We start from the raw sequence: 21,211 nt of genomic DNA, 5'->3' as shown, positions 1-21,211 counted from the left end.
GTGCCACTGCACTCCAGCCTGGTGAGAGAGCAAGACTCCGTCTCGAAAAAATAAATACATAAATAAATAGTTTCTTTTCCCTTGAATCTGGGAGGGTTTGTGATTTGCTTATAACCAATCAAGAGCAGAGGAAGTGACACTGCATGACTAAGTCAGAAAAGGCAAAGAAATTCCCATCTTGCTTTTCAGAACACTCATACTGGAGCCTTGAACCACTATGTATAAGTTCAAAACCTTAAGGCCACCATGATGTGAAGACACCCAAACTAGCCCAGGTAGGAAGACCACATAAAGGAAACAATCAACAGAGTGAAAAGACAACCGACAGAATAAGATAAAATATTTTCAAACCGTTTATCTGATAAAAGGTTAATATCCAAAATACATCAGGAATTCCTATAACTCAAGTGCAAAATAAATACATATCAAATATTTTTAAGTGGGCGAAAGACTTTCATATACATTTCTCCAACAAAGACATATGGCCTATTGATATATGTGAAAAGGTGCTCAATATTACTAATCATTAGGAAAATGCAAGTCAAAACTACAATCAGAAACACCTCACACCTGTCAGGATGGCCATCATTAAGAAAAAAAAAAAAAAGACAGGGTGCAGTGGCTCACACCTGTAATCCTAACACTTCGGGAGACCGAGACAGGTGGATCACATGAGGTCAGGAGTTTGAGACCAGCCTGGCCAACACATGGTGAAACACCATCTCTACTAAAAATACAAAAAAAAAAAATTAAAAAATTAGCCTGGCATGGTGACAGGCGTCTGTAATCCCAGCTACTCAGGAGGCTGAGGCAGGAGAATTGCTTGAAACCAGGAGGCAGAGGTTGCAGTGAGCTGAGACTGTGCCATTTCACTCCAGCTTTGACGACAGAGTGAAACTCCATCTCAAAAAAAAAAAAGAAAGAAAAGAAAAGAAAAGAAAGGTAAGTGTTGGCAAAAAATGTGGAGAAATTGAAGCTCTTGCACAGTGTTGGTGGGATTGTAAAATGGTCCAGCCACTATGGAAAACTGTATGGCAGTTCCTCAAAAAATTAAAAACAGAACCACCATATGATCCAGCAATTCTGCTTCTTGGTATATAGTCAAAAGAATTGAAATCAGCATCTTGAAGACACAGCCTGCATTCTCATGTTCATTGCAGCATCATTCACAACAGCCAAGAATAGAAAAACATCAATGTCCATTGATAGATGAGTAGACAAAGAAAATGTAATCTAGCTAGATAGGTATCTAGAGAGAGAGGGAGAGAGAAAGAGAGAGAGAGAGAGAGAACAATGTCCATTGATAGATGAGTGGATAAAGAAAATGTAATAGAGATATCTAGGACCCACACAAAAAAAGAAAATAAATAATACAATTATTGCTGTTTAAAACCATTGAGTTTTTGGGGTACTTTGTTACAGAGCCACAGCAACTGGGTCAACGTGTCAATGTGCTGTTTTCACCTTTAAAGGAAGCAGAGAAGTAAGATCTGTGAGCTACCAACCCTTAAAACACTTCCTAGTTCTCTATCATCATAGAGGTATTTTCACAATTTGCTTTCTGTTGGATTCAGCCCAGAACCTGGAGGAGTTACAGCACTACTTGAGTAAGAACGTCATCCAAAGTCAATGCCAAGGGGCAGGGGGGTGAGGGTTGAAACATTACCTATTGGGTACAATGGTCACTATTTTGGTGATGGGTGCACTAGAAGCCCAAGTCTCACAATTACACAAAATATATTCATGTAACAAACTTGCACATGGACCCTCTGAATCTATAATGACAAAATATTTTTAAAAGAAGAGATACATAAATGCCCAATAAGTACATGAAAACAACATCAGAAAAACAAGGTAAATGCCAAGAAATAATGTTCCCATTCTCAAAGAATGCCAAAAACATAAATTCCAGTATCTAGTGATACAGGAGGCAACCTCTCTCACTGAATAAATACAAATAATAAATTTGATGTTTGGGCTTGAGGCCATCAGCATATTTTATGATTGTAAAGGAATTATTTAATTTCTTAATGATCCATTTTTATTTGATTTAATTAAATAATATAGATGGATCTCATGATAACTGCAAGGTTCAGTTAGGCACTGCAGATAATAAGCAGTTATTCTTTATTTATTCATTCATTCATTCAACAGAAATTTACTGAGTGTCTACTAGGTATTATGTCAGGCATTGTGCACAAAGCTTGAGATTTAGTAGTAAGCAAAAACAAAGGCCCTGCCTTCAAGAGGCACACTGTAAAGTCAGAGAAGTAAAAAGACTTCACATACAAGGACTAAATGTTAAGCAGGAGTAGGTACAAATGCAAGGGCTCAATGATTCCTTAGAGAATCAAAGTTTGATTTTACTATGAGAAACTACAGATTTACTTAAAATTGTTTTTTAAAGATTTACTACTTTTGAAGAGAGTACATGCCAAATAATCCTCCACCCATCACATGCATGTGAATTACAGTGGCATTTTGATGCATTTTAAGAATCCTTTGTTTTCAATAAGTCAAAGTAAACCAAAACCAAGTAACATCCCAAAGCCCAACAAGTCACTTATCAAGAGCCACATCATTGAATGTTCCAATGCCACTGGATTTAAAAATGGAATATATTGGCCAGGTGCGGTGGCTCACGCCTGTAATCCCAGCACTTTGGGAGGCCGAGGCGGGTGGATCACAAGGTCAGGAGTTCGAGACCAGCCTGGCCAAGATGGTGAAACCCCGTCTCTACTAAAACTAAAAAATTAGCCGGGCGTGGTGGCATGTGCCTGTAGTCCCAGCTACTTGGGAGGCTGAGGCAATAGAATCCCTTGAACCTGGGAGGCAGAGGTTGCAGTGAGCCGAGATCGCACCACTGCACTCTAGCCTGGGTAACAGAGCGAGACTCCATCTCAAAAAAAAAAAAGAATATATTATTAATATGTTTTTATCAGAATACATTAATTTATACCTGATACCATTTTATTATCACCTTCACTTTGTGTTTACCTTTTGATGTTTGTTCCTGAGAAATAAAATCCATGTTTCCTTGAGACTCACAAACCAAACACAAGGAGCACATTTTAAATTCACCTGTGATGTCTTGGCAAGTCCTGGTGAAGTTATGAAAATGAGAGGGATTTAGAAAGATTCTCATGATAATTTGAGTTTCCCTTACTGATTGCAGAAAAGTCACAAAAGAAAAGTTTAAGGAGGAGAGTGAATAGGTAAAATTAGATTGTAAACACACTTCCAGACATGATAGCTCCAATGTTCTTTCTGTAAAGAAAAAAGAAAAACACTTGCTTTACTCTAAAGTTTTGAGTGTTCGGCATTCAAATAAATACACAGTATGCTCCCAGTTTTTCTTAGGTAGATTCAGTACATTTTAGCTTATCAGAGATAAGACTTTTTTTTTTTGACATGAATTAACAATAACTATTCCATTTAAATATTTCTATTTTATTATTTTTATTTATTTATTTTGAGTCAGGATCTTGCTCTGTCGCCCAGGCTAGAATGCAGTGGTGTAATTATAGCTCACTGCAGCCTTGGCCTCCCAGGCTCAGGCAATTCTCCCAACTCAGCCTCCAGAGTAACTGTGACTGCAGGGGCATGCCACCATGCCCAGCCAATTTTTAAAAAATTATTTGTAGAGACAGGGAACCACAGTGCCCAGCAACATTTCTCTTTTAAACTTGTGAACATTCCCTATTAACTCTCAGAGAACAGGTGTCTTTATAAAGAAGTGCTTGGAATCTCAGCATTTTAACCATTCTCTATTCTGGGGAATTTTTTATGGACAAGCCTTAGATTCTTTTGAATCCATCTGTTCCAAAATAGAGACTCAAGTCAATTGCATGGAGTTGAACAGGTTATGAAAACTTTGAACAGTATCTCTGTATCAGTTTCCTAGGGATGTTGTAACAAATTACCACAACCTTGGTAATTTAAAACAAGAGAAATTCATTCTCTCACAGTTTTGAAGGCCAGAAGTCCAACACCAGTTTCCATAGTCAGAAATTGAGAGGTCTACATGATTGTACTACCTCTGGAGGTTCTAGGGAAGAATCTGTTCCTTGGCCCTCTGGTGGATGCTGGCATTCCTTGGCTTGTGGCCACATCACTCTAATCTCTGTCTCCATAGTCATATTGCTTTCTCCTCTGTGTCTCTGTTTTCTACTTTTCTGTTGTGTGAAATCGCCCTCTGCCTCTCTTATATAAAGACATTCGTGATTGGATTTAGGGCCCACAAGGCTAATCCAGGATAATCTTCACATCTCAAGACCTTTAATTTAGTCACACCTGTAAAGACCCTTTTTCCTTATAAGGTAACATTGACAGGTTTCCAGAATTAGCACCTGATATCTTTAGACGGCCATTATTCAGCCTACCACAACCCCTAAAGATGAAATTTAACAAGATGACATCATAATTTTTACTTTCGTCTGAAGACATACATCAGATACAGAAATTATGGTATAATAGAAATAATACTGAGTTCAGAAACAAAAGACAAACACTCTAGGCTGGATGCGATGGCTCACACCTGTAATCCCAGTCCTTTTGGAGGCAGAGGTGGGCAGCTTGCTTGAGCTCAGGAGTTTGAGATCAGCCTGGGCAACATGGCCACCCCATCTCTACAAAAAATACAAAAATTAGATTAGCATCGTGTTGTACTCCTGTAGTCCTTACTACTCAGGAGGCTGAGGTAGAAGGATAACTTGAGCCTGGGGGTTGAGGCTGCAGTGAGCCATGATCACACTACTGCATTTCAGCTTGGGCAACAAAGGGAGACCGTGTCTGAAAATGAGAAAAAAGATTCCAGTGCTATATCTGTCATTAGTCAAGATACTTAGATAATTTACTTAATCTCCACGAGTCTAGTTTTCTTACTAGCAAAACAGAGATAAGCCTGCTAATCTCATGGGGTTATAGCAACATCAAATTGTATAGTACATATGAAAACACTTTTGAAATTTGTACAAATATATGTCATTTAAAATGCAAATCCAGGCCAGGCGCCATGGCTCATGCCTATAATCCCAGTGCTTTGGGAGGCCGAGGCAGTTGGATCACTTGAGGTCAGGAGTTCGAGACCAGCCTGGTCAACATGGTGAAACCTCATCTCTACTAAAAATACAAAACTTAGCCAGGCATGGCGGTGGGCACCCATAGTCCCAGCAACTCAGGAGGCCGAGGCGGGAGAATTGCTTGAGCCTGGGAGGCAGAGGTTGCAGTGAGTGGAGATCGCGCCACTGCACTCCAACCTGGGCGGCAGAGTGAGACTCCATCTCAAATAAATAAATAAGATGCCAACCTATATTCCACAGTAAAAATTTTAAATTAATCTTACCTTTAGGACAGAATTATCTATTATTTAATTCATAAAAATAATCAAAACTTACTGTGTAAACATTGGGAATTCCTATTTAGCAGTAATGATCAACTAAGGAATAAGCAACCTATCTTTCAGAAATTGCCCAGTCTGATAGTCCTTTGTTAGCATGAGAAAACAACTGACCACTTTGAGAGGCCAAGGCGGGCTGATCACGAGGTTAGGAGATCGCGACCATCCTGGCTAACACGGTGAAACCCCGTCTCCACCAAAAATACACACATAAAAAATTAGCTGGGCATGGTGGCGGGTGCCTGTAGTCCCAGCTACTCGCGAGGCTGAGGCAGGAGAAAGGCGTGAACCCGGGAGGCGGAGCTTGCAGTGAACTAAGATCGCGCCAATGTACTCCAGCCTGGGCGACAGAGCGAGACTCCGTCTTAAAAAAGAAAAGAAAAGAAAAGAAAAGAAAAGAAAAGAAAAGAAAAGAAAAGAAAAGAAACACAACTGACATGGTTAATTCCACCTTTATGTAGCATCTTCACCATTTCTCATATAATCATATGGGGCAAAATATATTTTTAAGATTTCTAAATAATATGGAGCACAATGAAAGAACTACTTCATTTTTTTGAATAATTTCCCCTACTCATATGCCTTGCTTCAAACTTGAAAAAAGTCAAGCTCATGATTGATATTAAAGCATTTGTCAAATGTGTATAATTTGTATTTTGATAGTAATCCCATAAGTGTTTAATTACTGGTGATTTTTGTTATTATTTAATAAATTAATGGCTCATTTACTAGGCTTCTATATTTGAAATTGCTTCTGTAATAATTCACATTTAATTTCCAGCTATACAAAATTTACTCAAATATACAATTTCATTATGTCTTAATATATTTATTTATTTTATTTTAAGATGGAGTTTTGCTCTTGCTACCCAGGCTGGCATGATGAGTGCAATGGCATGATCTCGGCTCACTGCAACCTCTGCTTCCTGGGTTCAAGCAATTCTCCTGCCTCACCCTCCTGAACAGCTAGGATTACAGGCATGCACCACCACGTCTGGCTAATTTTGTATTTTTAGTGGAGACAGGGTTTCTTCATGTTTGTCAGGCTGGTCTCGAACTCCTGACCTCAGGTGATCCGCCCACCTCCACCTCCCAAAGTGCTGGGATCTTAATATATTTATAATCAAAGTTGTAATCAGATTGTAACTATAATTTAAAAAATTGCCTTCACTAATAATGCCCCAGGAAGGATATGGAAATGCACCATCTGATGAAACTCTATAATCTTTATCTTTTCTAATATCACTAAAATACATGAAAAACTGATTTCTTGCCATTTTTCCATTTTCCTCACTGGCACTTTTCATTTTATGAAACTTTCAACTTCAATTTATATTGCTATGATATGACCTAGAAGAGAGATAGAGAAATTTTTACTGTCAATATTGCAGTCTTCTTATTCAATAAGTGACCAACTGAGCTTTCTAGAATTGATGACAGATCCTTTATATTCAGCTATGGGGTAATTTCATGATGATTTTTAAACCTCAGCTTTAAATAATTCAATTGGAAAAGAAATAAATAGAAGACACATCCTTCCCCAGCATAATTTTAAGAAATAAATAAATTCTACTCAATCATTTTTGCTATCAGGTGGACTATATTCTCATCTCCATAAACAAGGATTTATGAATTTAACTCCTGCCATTAATACTGCTGAGAGTCAACATCTAAATGCTCACTCTCAGAGATGGAAATGCATTCCAGAATTACTCCAGTACTAAGACTGCAACCTCTCAGAGGAAGTACATAGAATACTAAACAGAATTGGAAAAATACATGGCACTATAGGACAAATGCTCAAGTCAATTATTTTCTCTTTTTAAAGAAAAAGCAACAGTAAGATTAAAGAAACATCTACTACCTTTTTTTAAACTTTTATTATAAAAATATATTATACACACATATATAAAATGTATTGTGCCAGTTAAATAATAATAACTAATACCCATGTACCTATCACCCAGATTAAGAAACAGATTACCAATTTATTTGAAGCACCCCATCTCTTCTCACCCCTACACTATAGCATAGTTTAGAAATATATACATACATATAGAATATACTGTATATATTCTGTGATTTGCTTTTACTTTGCTTAATATGTTTTAGTCATGTTGATACATAGAGCTGTAGTTAATTATATATGGTATTCTTATGAATGAATATACTATAATTTATTCATTCTTCTGTCAGTGAACATTTGTGTTGTTCCATTTTTTGCTTTATGAATAATGTTGCTGTGAACTGAAACTCTCATACATTGCTGGTAGAAATGTAAAAGAGTATAATCATTCTGGAAAACAGATTTTCTTATGAGTTAAAGATATACTTACCATATGACCCAAAAATTCCACCCCTAGAAATTTACACAAGAGAAATAAAAACATATGTCCACACAAAGACCTTTACATGAATTTTTGTAGCAGCTTTTCTACTTATAATAGCCAAGGACTGGAAACAATTCAAATGTCTAAAAACTAGTGAATATATAAACAACTCTTGCTATATTCATGTAATGGGATACCACTCAGCAACAAAAAGGAACAAACTACAAGCAACAACATGGATGAATCTCAAAGGCATTATAAAGAGGCCAAAATCAAGTGGCTATATATTGTATGATTCCACTTACATGAAATTCAAGAAAATGGAAAACTGCATTGGCAGTAGGAAAAGGGCTCTTCTGTAATGGAGCTTTGTAATGTATGATTTGGCTTTGTGTCCCCCCTTAAATCTCCTCTTGAATTGTAATCCCCAGATGCTGAGGGAGGGACCTGGTGGGAGATGACCGGATTGTGGGGTAGTTTCCCCCAGGCTATTCTTGGGATAATGAGTGAGTTCTCACAAGATCTGATGGTTTTATAACAGCCTCTTCCCCCTTCACTCTCCCTTCTGTCTCCTGCTGCCTTGTGAAGAGGTGACTTCTTCCTCTTCAGCTTTCACCATGATTGCAAATTTCCTGAGGCCTCCCCAGCCATGCAGAACTGGGAGTCAATTAAACTTCTTTCCTTTATAAATTACCCAGTCTCAGATAGTATCTTTATAGCAGTGTGAAAACGGACTAATACAAGCAATAAGAAACTTTTAGGAGTGAAAGAAAGTGTTATATCCTAATTGTGGTGCTAGGTACACTGGTATGTATATTTGTCAAAACTCATCAAACTATACACTTAAAATGGGAGCATTTTACTGTATGTAAATTGTATGGCAGTAATGTTGATTTTAAAATAATGCTACTCTGAATATTGATGAACATGTCTTTAGTGTACACTAAGGGTTTAATTACTGGGTGTTTAGTGTTTCTTCAGTTTTACTAGAAAATGCCATATCATTATACAAAAAATGGTTTGTATCAATTTATATTCCCACCTGCAGTGTATAAAAATTTTTTTTTTTTTTTTTTTTTTTTGAGTCAGACTCTCACTCTGTTGCCAGGCTAGAGTGCAGTGGCACAATCTCGTCTCACTGCAACCTCCGCCTCCCAGGTTCAAGCGATTCTCTTGCCTTGGCCTCCTGAGTAGCTGGGATTACAGGCATCTGCCGCCATGCCTGGCTAATTTTTGTATTTTTAGTAGAGATGAAGTTTCACCATATTGGCCAGGCTGGTATCTCCAACTCCTGACTGCAAGTTATCCGCCCACCTTGACCTCCAAAAGTGTTGGGATTACAGGCATGAACCACTGCCTGGCAGTTCTTTCTTTTTGACACATATTCTGACCAATGCTTTTCAGGTTTTTCCAATTTGGTGAGTGTTAAATAGAATCTCATCATGGTTTTAATGTATATTTTCCAAATTTTCTCTATTTTTTCTAATTTTTGATTTTTTGTTAGGTTGTCTTTTTATTTAATTAATGTTTAGAAGTTCTTTATGTTTTCTGCTTAAAATTTCAATACATTATCTAAATTTTTTATCAGGATATCTTCTCACAGTCAGTACCTTATCTATTTATTTTCTTTATGATCTTTTAGTTAAGGGGAGCTCTTAATGTAGTGAATTTATCAACCACTTTCTTTATAATTTGAGCTTTGTGTCTGAAGTCCTTCTTCCTTAAAGTTAAAAAGATCTTTACCTATATTTTCTTCTAAAAGTTGTTTTTAAAGTTTTACCTTTCACATTTCATTTCTTAATGTATGGAATGGCTGGGCACAGTGGCTCATGGCTGTAATCCTAGTCCTTTGGGAGGCCAAGGTGGGTGAGTCACTTGAGTCCAGGAGCTTGAAACCAGCCTGGCCAACATGGCAAAACCCCATCTCTACAAAAAATACAAAATAATAATAATAATAATAATAATTAGCCAGGCGTTGTAGTGCATGCCTGTAGTCCCAACTACTACAGAGCCTGAAGTAGGAGGATTGCTTGAGCCCAGGAGGTTGAGGCTGTGGTGAGCCATGATCATATCACTGCACTCCAGACTGGGTGACAGAGCAAGACCCTGTCTCAAAAAAAAAAAAAAATAACAACATAGAATTGTATATAGTATGATGTGTGGATCCAAATTTGTTTTTTCTTTATGTATAACCAATTATACTAGCATTTATTGAGTAGTCTATCTTTTCTTATCTGTAATGACACTTCTGTTATATAAAGCTTCCAGGTACATATAAGCACGTTTCTGAGTTCTCAATTTTGTTCCATTAGTCCACTTTTCCATCTTTGCAAAGATACCATGCTGACAAACTACTTTTCCTTTATAAAAGCTCTTATATCTGAGAGGAAAAAGTCCCCTTGCTTTGTTATTTTTCTTCAGAAGTATCTTAGCAATTTTTGGCCCTTCGCTCATTTCAATAAATTTTAAAAGCAGCTTGTTAAGTTCGGTAAAGAACCCAGTTGTACTTTTGACTTGCTTCTAGAAATCAGCTGGAGAAGAAAGATATGAAACTGAATCCCTCCTATCATTCATTTCTTCTTTTCTTTTTATTTACTTATTTATCTTTTTTATTTTTTTATTTTCATTTTTTGAAATGGAGTCTTGCTCTGTCAACAGGCTGGAGTGCAGTGGTGCGGTCTTGTCTAACTGCATAACTGCAACCTCTGCCTCCCGAGTTCAAACGATTCTCCTGCCTTAGCCTCCCTGCGCACCACCACATCCAGCTAATTTTTTTGCTATTTTTTAGTAGAGACGGGGTTTCACCATGTTGGCCAGGATGGTCTCAATCTCCTGACCTCGTGATCCGTCTGCCTCGGCCTCCCAAAGTGCTGAAATTACAGGCGTGAACCACTGCACCCAGCCCTTTCTCTCTATTTATATAGAGTTCTTTGGTTTCTTTGATATCTTTCCATAAAGTTTCTAAATTTTCTCCATTATGACCTTATATATTATTAGATTAATATCAGTTAGATTTCCTCCTAGGTGCCTTGCTTTTTGTTGCTGTTGCCAATAGTATCTTTTAGGAAATGTGTTTTCTGTCTGTTGGTGGTATATGGAAATACAACTGACTTTTAAATATCAGTCTTATTTTTTGCCATTTTATTAAACTTTTTTATTAACTTTAATTTTTGTAGCTTTTGGGCTTTCTATGCAAATATGCATATTGACTGCAAATAATGTAACTTTACTTCTTACTTTCCAATCTTCAAACTTTTTATTTCTTATACTTGTCTTACTGCAATGTCAAGGATGTCCAGTACCATGTTGATTAGAAATTATGAGAGTGGGCATTCTTGCCTGCTCCTGATTTTAAGAATACTTACAATGTGTCATCATTGAGAATATTTCTTATAACTATTTTAGATGCCCTTTATCAATTTAAGCAAATTCTCTTTTAGTCCTAGTTTGCTGGGAATTTTTAGTTATAAGGACTATTGAATATAATTGAATCCTCTTTCAACAATTAAGATGATTATTTAGTATTTCTTCTTTGATCTGTTAATGTAGTGAATTACATTATTAGATTTTTTTAATGCTAACTTCATCTTGTACTCCAGTAATAAATCTAATTTGATCATTTTTCTACATTGCTGCTTGTGCATTCTTAATGTTTTGTTTCAAAGTTCTATATCTATATTTATAAGTGAGATTGGCTTGTAAATTTTTCTTTTTGTCTCATTTTTGTTGAGTTTGAGTAACGAGATATACTAGCCTTAAAAAATAAGTTGAATACCAAGAGGCACTCTTAAAACCAGACAAATACATGGAAACTCAACAACTTGCTCCTGAATGAAATCAAAAAATTCTTTCAAACAAATGAAAATAGAGAAACAATCTACTAAAACATCCAGGTTACAACAAAAGCAATGTTAAGAGAAAAGTTTATAGTGCTAATTCCTATATCAAGAAGATAAATCTTAAATTAACAAGCTAACCATACACCTAGAGGAACTAAAACATAAGAACAAACTAAACCCAAAGCTATCAGAAACAAAGAAATAACTAAAATCAGTGTAGACAAAATGAAATTGAGGCCCCAAAAAACTATACAGAGGTTCAATGAAACAAAAGTTGTTTTTTGAAAGGATAAACAAGATTAATAGACTGCTAGCTAGATTAATAAAGAAAAAGAGAAAATCCAAATAACCATGATCATAAATGACAAAGGTAACATTACAACTAATCACACAGAAATACAAAAGACCCTCAGAGACTGCTATCTCTATGCATACAAACCAGAAAATCTAGAGGAAAATGGATAAATTCCTGGAAACACACAACCTCCCAAGACTGAACCAGGAAGGAACAAAAATTTCAAACAGACCAATAATTGAATAAGGAAATTGAATCAGTAATAAAAAACCTACCAGCCCAGAACAGCCCTGGACCAAATGAATTCACAGCCAATTTCCACCAAACATAAAAGAAACAGCTGCTACCAATCCTACTGAAATTATTCCAAAAAATTAAAGAGAAAGGATTCTTCCCTAATTTATTTTATGAAACCAGTATCATCCTGATACCAAAATCTAGCAAAGACACAACAAAAAAAGAAAACTATAGGCTAATATCCTTGATGAACATAGATGCAAAAATCCTCAGCAAAATATTAGCAAACCAAATCCAACAGCACATCAAAAAATTAATTCACCACAGTCAAGTGGGCTTTATTCCTGGGATGCAAGGATATTTCAACATATTCAACTCAATATATGTGATTTACCCCATAAACAGAAATAAAAACAAAATCCATATGATCATCCCAATAGATGCAGAAAAAGCATTCAATAAAATCCAACATTTTTTCATGATAAAAACCCTCAACAAACTAGACATTGAAGGAACACACCTCAAAATAATAAGAGCCGTCTATCACAAGCCTACAACCAACATTGTACTGACTGGGCAAAAGTTGGAAGTTCTGCCCCCAAGAACAGGAACAAGACAAAGATATCAGCTCTCACCACTCCTGTTCAACATAGTACTGGAAGTCCTAGCCAGGGCAAACAAGCAAGAGAGAAATAAAAGGAATCCAAATAGGAAAAGAGGAAGTCAAGTTATCTCTCTTCATTGACGATATGATTATATACCCAGAAAACCCTAAAATTCCGTGAAAAGACTCCTAGACCTAATGATTTGAGCAAAGTCTCAGGATACAAAATCAACATACAAAAATCAGCAGCATTTCTATACACCAATAACATTCAAGCTGAGAATCAAATGAAGAATGCAATTCCATTTAAAATAACCATAAAAAAACATGAAATAAAACACTTAGGAATACATCTAACCAAGGAAATGAAAGATCTCTACAAGGAGAACTACAAAACACTGCTGAAAGAAATCATAGATAACACAAACAAATAGAAAAGCATTTCATGCTCATGGATTGGAATAATCAATATCATTAAAGCGTCCATACTGCCCAAAGCAATCTACAGATTCAACACTATTCTTATCAAATTACCAATGTCACTTTTCAGAATTAGAGAAAACTATTCTAAAATTCATATGAACCACCCCCCCAACACAAACACACAAAATAGCCCAAATAGCCAAAGCAATCCTAAGCAAAAAGAACAAAGCCAGAAGCATCACGTCTTCCAACTTCAAACTATACTACAAGGCTAGAGGAACAAAAACAGCATGGCAATGGTACAAAAACATTAATAGACACATAGACTAGTGCAACAGCATAGAGATCCCTGAAATAAAGCTGCACACCTACAACCAACTGATCTTTGATGAAGCTGACAAAAATAAACACTGGGGAAAGGTTACTCTATTCAACAAATGCTGTGGAGAAAACTGGCTAACCATAGGCAAAGAATGAAACTGAACCGTTTTCACTATATACAAAAATTAACTAAAGATAGATTAAAGATCTAAATGTAAGACTACAAACTATAAAAATCCTAAAAGAAAACCTAGGAAATACTTTTCTAGATACGAACTTAGGCAAATAAATTATGAATAAGTCCTCAAAAGCAAATGCAACAAAAACAAAAATTGACAATTGGAACCTTATTAAACTAAAGGATTTCTTCACTGCAAAATAAACTATCAACAGGGTAAACAACCAACCTACAGAATGGAAGAAAATATTTGTAAACTATGGATCTTACAAAGGGCTAATACACAAAATCTATAAGGAACTGAAACAAACCAACAAGAAAAAACCAACCCCATTAAAAAGTGGGCAAAGTACATGAACAGACACTTCTCAAAAGAAGACATCCAAGCAGCCAACAAATATATTAAAAAATACTCAACATCACTAATTATTACAGACATAGAAATCAAAACCACAATGAGATACCATTTCACACTAGTCAGAATGACATTATTTAAAAAATCAAAAAATCACAGACATTCACAAGGTTGCAAAGAAAAGGGAAGTTTATATGCTGTTAGTGGAAATACGAATTAGTTCAGGTCCTGTGGAAAGCAGTTTGGAGATTTCTGAAAAAACTGAAAATGGAAATTATCATTTGACCCAGTAATTTTATTACTGGGAATATATCTAAAAGAAGATAAACTGTTCTACCAAAAAGACACCTTCACTCATACGTTTATCACAGCACTACTCACAGTAGCAAAGACATGGAATCAATCCATCAGTGGTAGGTTGAATCAAGAAAATATGGGCCGGGCATGGTGGCTCATGCCTCTAATCCCAGCACTTTGGGAGGCCAAGGCAGGTGGATCACAAGGTCAGGAGTTCAAGACCAGTCTGGCCAAGACGGTGAAATCCCATCTCTACCAAAAATACAAAAATTAGCCAGGTGTGGTGGCATGCACCTGTAATCCCAGCTACTCGGGAGGCTGAGGCAGAGAATTGCTTAAACCCACGAGGCGGAAGTTGCAGTGAGCCGAGATCACACCACTGCACTCCAGCCTGGACAACAAAGCGAGACTCCATCTCAAAAATAATAACAATAAAAGAAAATATGGTACATATACACCATGGAATACTATTCAGTCATAAAAAAGACTGAAATCATGTCCTTTGCAGCAACATGGTTGCAGCTGAAGGCCATTATCCTGAGCAAATTAATGCAGAAACAGAAAAACAAATACCACATGTTCTCATTTATAAGTGGTAGCTAAACATTGGGTACACACAGACACAAAGATGGGCTCAACAGACACTGGGTATTCCCAAAGTGGGGAGGCAGGGAAGGAGGCAAGGGCTTAAAAACTACCTATTGGGTAATATGTTCACCACTTGGGCAATGGGATCATTAGAAACCCAAATCTCAGCATCACGCAATATACCCAATAACAAACCTGCACATGTACCCTCTGAATCTAAAATTTAAAAATTATACAGTACTTAAAAAGATATTAATGAAATACATTACATCAGTGGGTCTAAAACAATATGAACTACATCTAGATGCTTAAAAAGCACTTAATAAATATCCAATTTATTTGCAAATTATTATAAATCCTCTTTGCAAAAGAGAAATAGTCTTACATTATAAAATCTGTCTCAGACCAAATTATCAATATATTATAGCACTAAGGATACGGATGTAAATATATTTTAGTGGTGAAACACTATAAATATTTATGTCAAAGTTATGAAAAAGCAAGAAATTTTCCCTATAAATATTTGCCAGGAAAATCTGCCAATGCAATTAGGAGGAAACATTGATTAGAAATAGGTGGAGAAGGCCAGGCATGGTGGCTCACACCTGTAATCCTAGCACTTTGGGAGGCCGAGGCAGGCGGATCACCTGAGGTCAGGAGTTTGAGACCAGCCTGGCCAACATGGTGAAACCTGGTCTCTAGTAAAAATACAAAAATAGGCCAGGAGTGGTGGCTCACGCCTGTAATCCTAGCACTTTGGGAGGCTGAGGCGGGTGGATCACTTGAGTTCAGGAGTTTGAGATCAGCCTGGCTAACATGGTGAAACCCCATCTCTACTAAAAATACAAAAATTAGCCAGGTGTGGGGCAGGTGCCTGTAATCCCAGCAACTCAGGAGACTGAGGCAGGAGGATGGCGTGAACCTGGGAGGTGGAGGTTGCAGTGAGCCAAGATCACGCCACTGCACTCCAGCCTGGGTGACAGAGCAAGACTCTGTCTCAAAGAAAAAAAAAAAAACTAGCCAGGCGTGGTGGTAAGTGCCTGTAATCCCAGCTGCTTGGGAGGCTGAGTCAGGAGAATTGCTTGAACCGGGGAGGCAGACATTGCAGTGAGCCGAGATCACGCCACTGTACTCCAGCCTGGGCAACAGATTGAGACTGTGTCTCAAAAAAAAAAAAAAAGAAAGGAAAAAAGAAAGAAAGAAGTGAAGGAAACAATGCTTGGAAGTGTTGGAAAAGAGTAGTATGAGGCTGGGCATGGTGGCTTACGCCTGTAATCCTAGCACTCTGGAAGGCTACTGTGGGTGGGTCTCTTGAGCTCAGGAGTTCAAGACCAGTCTGGGCAACAAAGTGAGACCTCGTCTCTACAAAGAAATACAAAAATCAGCTGGGCGTGGTGGCACATGCCTGTGGTCCCAGCTATTCAGGAAGCTGAGGTGGGAGGATGGTTTAAGCCTGCAAGGCAGAGGTTGCAGTGAGCAGAGATCTGACCACTGCACTCCAGCCTAGGCGACAGAGCCAGAATCTGTCTCAAAAAAAAAAAAAAAAAAAAAAAGAGTAGTATGACATAATTGGTTTATTTATTTATTGAGACAGAGTCTTGCTCTGTCGCTAGGCTGGAGTGCAGTGGCATGATTTCAGCTCACTGCAACCTCCACCTTCTGGATTCAAGCGATTTCCCCTGCCTCAGCCTCCCGAGTAGCTGGGACTATAAGCACGTCCCACCATGCCCGGCTGATTTTTTGTATTTTAATAGAGACAGGGGTTTCACCATGTTGGCCAGGATGGTCTCGATCTCCTGACCTCATGATCAGCCCACCTCAGCCTCCCAAAGTGCTGGGATTACAGTCGTGAGCCACTGCGCCAGTTCAATTGTTATAATTATTTACAGACAAAATTATGTATTTAGAAAAGCTAAAACAGCCAACTGAAAAATGGTAAAAATTAAGAGGATATATCTGTAATATAGATATACCTATACATTTCACTATGTAAGGTTATTCATCCAAAGGTTTAAATACTGTCAAACACCTATATTTTATAATTGTAGTGTAATGTAAATATATAGGCCATGGTCTGCAACTTAGTTTCTATAAAGGGTCATTTAGTAAATGTTTTAGGCTTTGTGGGTCATATGATCTATGTTGCACCTACACAGTTCTCACCTTATAGAATGAAAACAGCCACAAAAAATTTATGTAAAAATGAATACAGCTGCATTACAATAAAACTTTATTTATGGATACTAAACTTCAAGTTTAATATAATTTTTATGTCATAAAATATTCTTTATTTCCCAACCATTTTAAACAAAAGAGGCTGTAAAAGACCATAGTTTACTGACCCCTGAATAAACTATAAGTGATATTATCACAAGTCATTCTGCCATGTATTATGACATCAAAAACAGCACTGTCAAAATCCATATCACGTCATGAAGAATTTCATAAACTTAATGGAAGAAAGATTATTGACTAACAGATATATAGGCAGGAAGATAATTTTGAATGTAAAGGTTAGGAAAGGCAGGTAGAAGACATTGAGGGGTTTAATGAACAAATGAAATCATCTTCTCCAGCTTCTGTAGATAGAATCACAATAAATTCTGATGTTGCTTTTGTCACACCCCTATGAAAAAATCAGCAAGAGACAGGTGTGGTAGCTTATGTCTGTAATCCCAGAGCTTTGGGAGGCTGAGGCGGGCAGATCACTTGAGGTCAAGAGCTCGAGGCCAGCCTGGCCAACATGGTGAAACCCTGTCTCTACTAAAAATACAAAAATTAGCCAGGCATGGTGGTGCGTGCCTATAATCCAGTTACTCAGGAGGCTGAGGCAGGAGAATCACTTGAACCCAGGAGGCTAAGGTTGCAGTGAGCCGAGATTGTACCATTGCACTACAGCCTGGGCAACAAACCGAGACTCCATCTCAACAACAACAACCACAAAAAATCAGCAAGAATTTCCCAGTAAATAAAATTTTCATCTTTTTGTTTAAAAAGAAATAAATGTCTCCTCTTTTTTATGTTTTGAAAAAATTTACATAAAATTGCATTTATTTGTTTGGTCTGTTTCTTGAAAGTCTGGCAGAGCTTGCCTGAAAAATCATCTGAAACTAGTGTGAAAATCATCTGAAACAGAGAAGATTAAACCATGGAATGAGTTTCTTTAATTGTTGTAAAACTCTTGGGCTTTCCGTTGCTTCCTAAGTTTCCTAGATATGTGTCTTTGTGTTTCAAATTTATTGACATAAATTATTCACAATATCCTCTTATTATATATTTAATTTTGCTATGTCTATAGTTATACCCCTTTTTCATTTCTAACATTAGTTACTTGTACCTTGTCTCGTTTTTTTTATTATTCAGTTTTGGCAGGCAGAATAAATGTCCCTATCTTAATTCCTGGAACCTGTCAATATAGTATACAACATGGCAAAGTAGAATTAAGGCAGAAGATAGAATTCAGGTTGTTAATCAGCTGATCTTAAAATAAGAAAATTGTCCTGGATTATCTGGGTGGACCCAATGTAATCATGAATGTGGAATTGGGTAGCAGAAGAGTCAATGTCAGAGTGATACAATATGAGAAAGACTCAACAGGCCATTGCTGACTTTGAAGATGGAAGGAGGCCATGAGCCAAGGAATTCAGACAGCTTCCAGAAGCTGGAAACAGCCAGAAAATGGATTGCCTTCTAGAGCCTCACAAAGGAACACAATCTTACTTATACCTTGATTTTAGCCCGGGGATACCTCTGTTGAATGTCTAACCTACACTGTGAGACAATACATTTGTGTTGTTTTAAGCCACTAAGTTTATGATCATTTGTTATAGCAGCCCTAAGAAACTAACTGATATGGTTTGGCAGTGTCCCCACCTAAATCTCGTCTTGATTTGTAGCTCTCATAATTCCCTCTAGTGGAAGATAACTGAATCATGGGGCGGTTTCTCCCACACTGTTCTCATGGTAATGAATAAGTCTCTTGAGATCTGATGGTTTTATAAGGGGAAATCCCCTTTTGCTTGGCACTCATTCCTTCTTTGCCTGCCACCAAGTAAGATGTCCTTCCGCCTTCCACCATGATTGTGAGGCCTCCCCAGCTACGTGGAACTATGAGTCCATTAAACCTCTTTTTTTTCTTATAAATGATATATGTCTTCATCAGCAGCATGAAAATGGACTAATACACTAACATATGAATCTTTCCAGTGGTTTGTGCATACAATTAGTCCTTTAAAATAACCAACTTGGCCAGGTGCAGAGGCTCACGCCTGTAATCCCAGCACTTTGGGAGGCCAAGGCAGGTGGATCACGAGGTCAGGAGATCAAGACTAGCCTGGCCAACATGGTGAAACCACGTCTCTACTAAAATACAAAAAATTAGCCTGGCATGGTGGTGTAAGCCTGTAGTCCCAGCTACTTGGGAGGCTGAGGCAGGAGAATTGCTTGAACCTAGAAGGCAGAGGTTGCCGTGAGCTGAGATCGAGTCACTGTACTCCAGCCTGGGCAGCAGAGTGAGACTGCGTCTAAAGAAAAAAAAAAGAAAGAACCAACTTGTGATTTATTGATCCTTTCTATATCTATTCTTTTAAGTTCATTGACTTTTGCTCCTGTGTTTATTATTTCCTGCCTTTACTTTCTGGGTTTATCTTATTGTTCTTTTTCTGATGTTTTATGTATAAGCATTTAAAGTTATATGTTTTGGTAATATTGCATAAGTTTAAACAGATAGTATTTTTTAATCATTCAGTTACTAGTATTTTCTAATTTCCATTATAACTTGTTCTCAACTATAGGTTATTTAGAAGTGAATTTTTTAAATTTCCAAATATGTTACCTATTTTAACTTTCTTTTTGTTCCTAGAATCTAATTTAATTTCATTTAGTCAGAGATGTATATTAAAAATTGCTTGAAATGTATTGAGGCTTGTTTTTATAGTCTGGTATTTTATTAGTCTATTCTCACACTGCTAATAAAGACATACCCAAGACTGGGTAAATTATAAAGGAAAAAAGTTTAATGGACTTAAGTTCCACATGGCTGGGGAGGTCTCACAATCATGGCAAAAGGTGAAGGAAGAGTAAAGAGATGTCTTACATGGTGGCAGGGAAGTGAGCTTGTGCAGGGGAACTCCCATTTATAAAACCATCAGATCTCACGAGACTTATTCACTATCACAAGACACAGTATGGGGGAACCACTCCTATGATTCAATAACCTCCACCTGGTCCCACCCTTGACAAGTGAGGATTATTACAATTCAAGGTGAGATTTGGGTGGGGACACTGCCAAACCATATCAAGTATGTATTTTTATTCCCTGAAAAGAATATGTGTTCCAGAGGTTGAGTTCAATATTCTAAATATATCCATTAGATAAAACTAGCTATTTGAATTGTTTGAACTGTCTATATTCTTATTCTTCACCTGGTTGTATTTTATAACTGGGAAGTATGTTTAAAATCTCCCACTAAATATTGGATTTATAATTGTCTTTAAAGCTATCGTGGTTGGGGCATATAAATTTAGAATTGATGCATATTCTTGTGAATTGAAACTTCTATCCATATATCCTGACCTTCTTTATTGCTGGTAATGATGTTAATCTTAAAATCTTACATTAATACAATGGCATGTGCTTTCTTCAGTTACTATTTGTTCCATATATTTTTCTCATCTTTTCACTTTTATCTTAACGCTTTAGATAGGTCTCTTTTAAATGGCATATTTCTGGAAATTGCTTTTTAAATCTAGTCTGTTAATTTTTTCATCTTTTTACCTGGATGGATTTGCCCACTTACATTTACTGGGATCATTGGTATATTTAGATTTAATTATACCATATTATTAATGCTTCCTATTTGTACCACGCTTTCTATTGTTTCTTGCCTTTCTGGCCGATAAATTGATTCAGTGATTTTTTTTTTCTCATTCCATTATTTTTCACTTTAGTTATGTGAGGTTAGATACTATATTTCTATTATTTTAGTAGTTACCATCGTAATTTTTAACATTCATTCTTAAAGCCTAAAGTCAATCAACAGTAACGCCTTCTCAAACAATACAAGGGTCTGAGAATACTTTAACTCAAATCATCTGCTTCCTGACTTAAATGCTACTTTTACACAGCATTTTAGTTCTATCTTGTTTTTTCACTGACATACAAATTAGTTGAGTTTTTAAATTTTATGCAACTAATATTTTCAGGATTCGTTTAGATTTAGTCACACGTTTATAATTGTTGTTGAGGTTTTCTTCCTTGCCATTTCTTCTTGCATCTCTGCCCTTCCTTCTGGGATTACATTCCTTCTCCTACAGCTAATTCTTTAGAAGTTCTTTCACTGAGGGT

General features: G+C 36.9%; 1 protein-coding gene across 4 annotated transcripts in view; it reads right to left on the bottom strand.

Annotated features, from left to right (window-relative positions):
• The window catches only part of LOC105487736 (transmembrane protein 156), a 62,466-nt gene that overhangs the window by 29,432 nt on the left and 11,823 nt on the right, over positions 1 to 21,211 (bottom strand). For 3 of the 4 annotated variants that reach the window (XR_011621358.1, XM_011751364.2, XM_011751365.2), the window contains exon 2: positions 2,998 to 3,267. Coding sequence is in view for 3 of the 4 variants with exons in the window: in XM_011751364.2 (XP_011749666.1) it covers positions 2,998 to 3,267 (270 nt within the window). In the remaining variant the exon portion in view is untranslated. The remainder of the gene's footprint in view (positions 1 to 2,997; positions 3,268 to 21,211) is intronic. The other variant, XM_011751366.2, reaches the window with a different exon arrangement.

This window comes from Macaca nemestrina, chromosome 3, assembly GCF_043159975.1.
Source record: "Macaca nemestrina isolate mMacNem1 chromosome 3, mMacNem.hap1, whole genome shotgun sequence".
NCBI lineage: Eukaryota > Metazoa > Chordata > Mammalia > Primates > Cercopithecidae > Macaca > Macaca nemestrina.
Note: the sequence above shows the minus strand (reverse complement) of the source record. Positions and strands in the feature narration are given on the sequence as shown.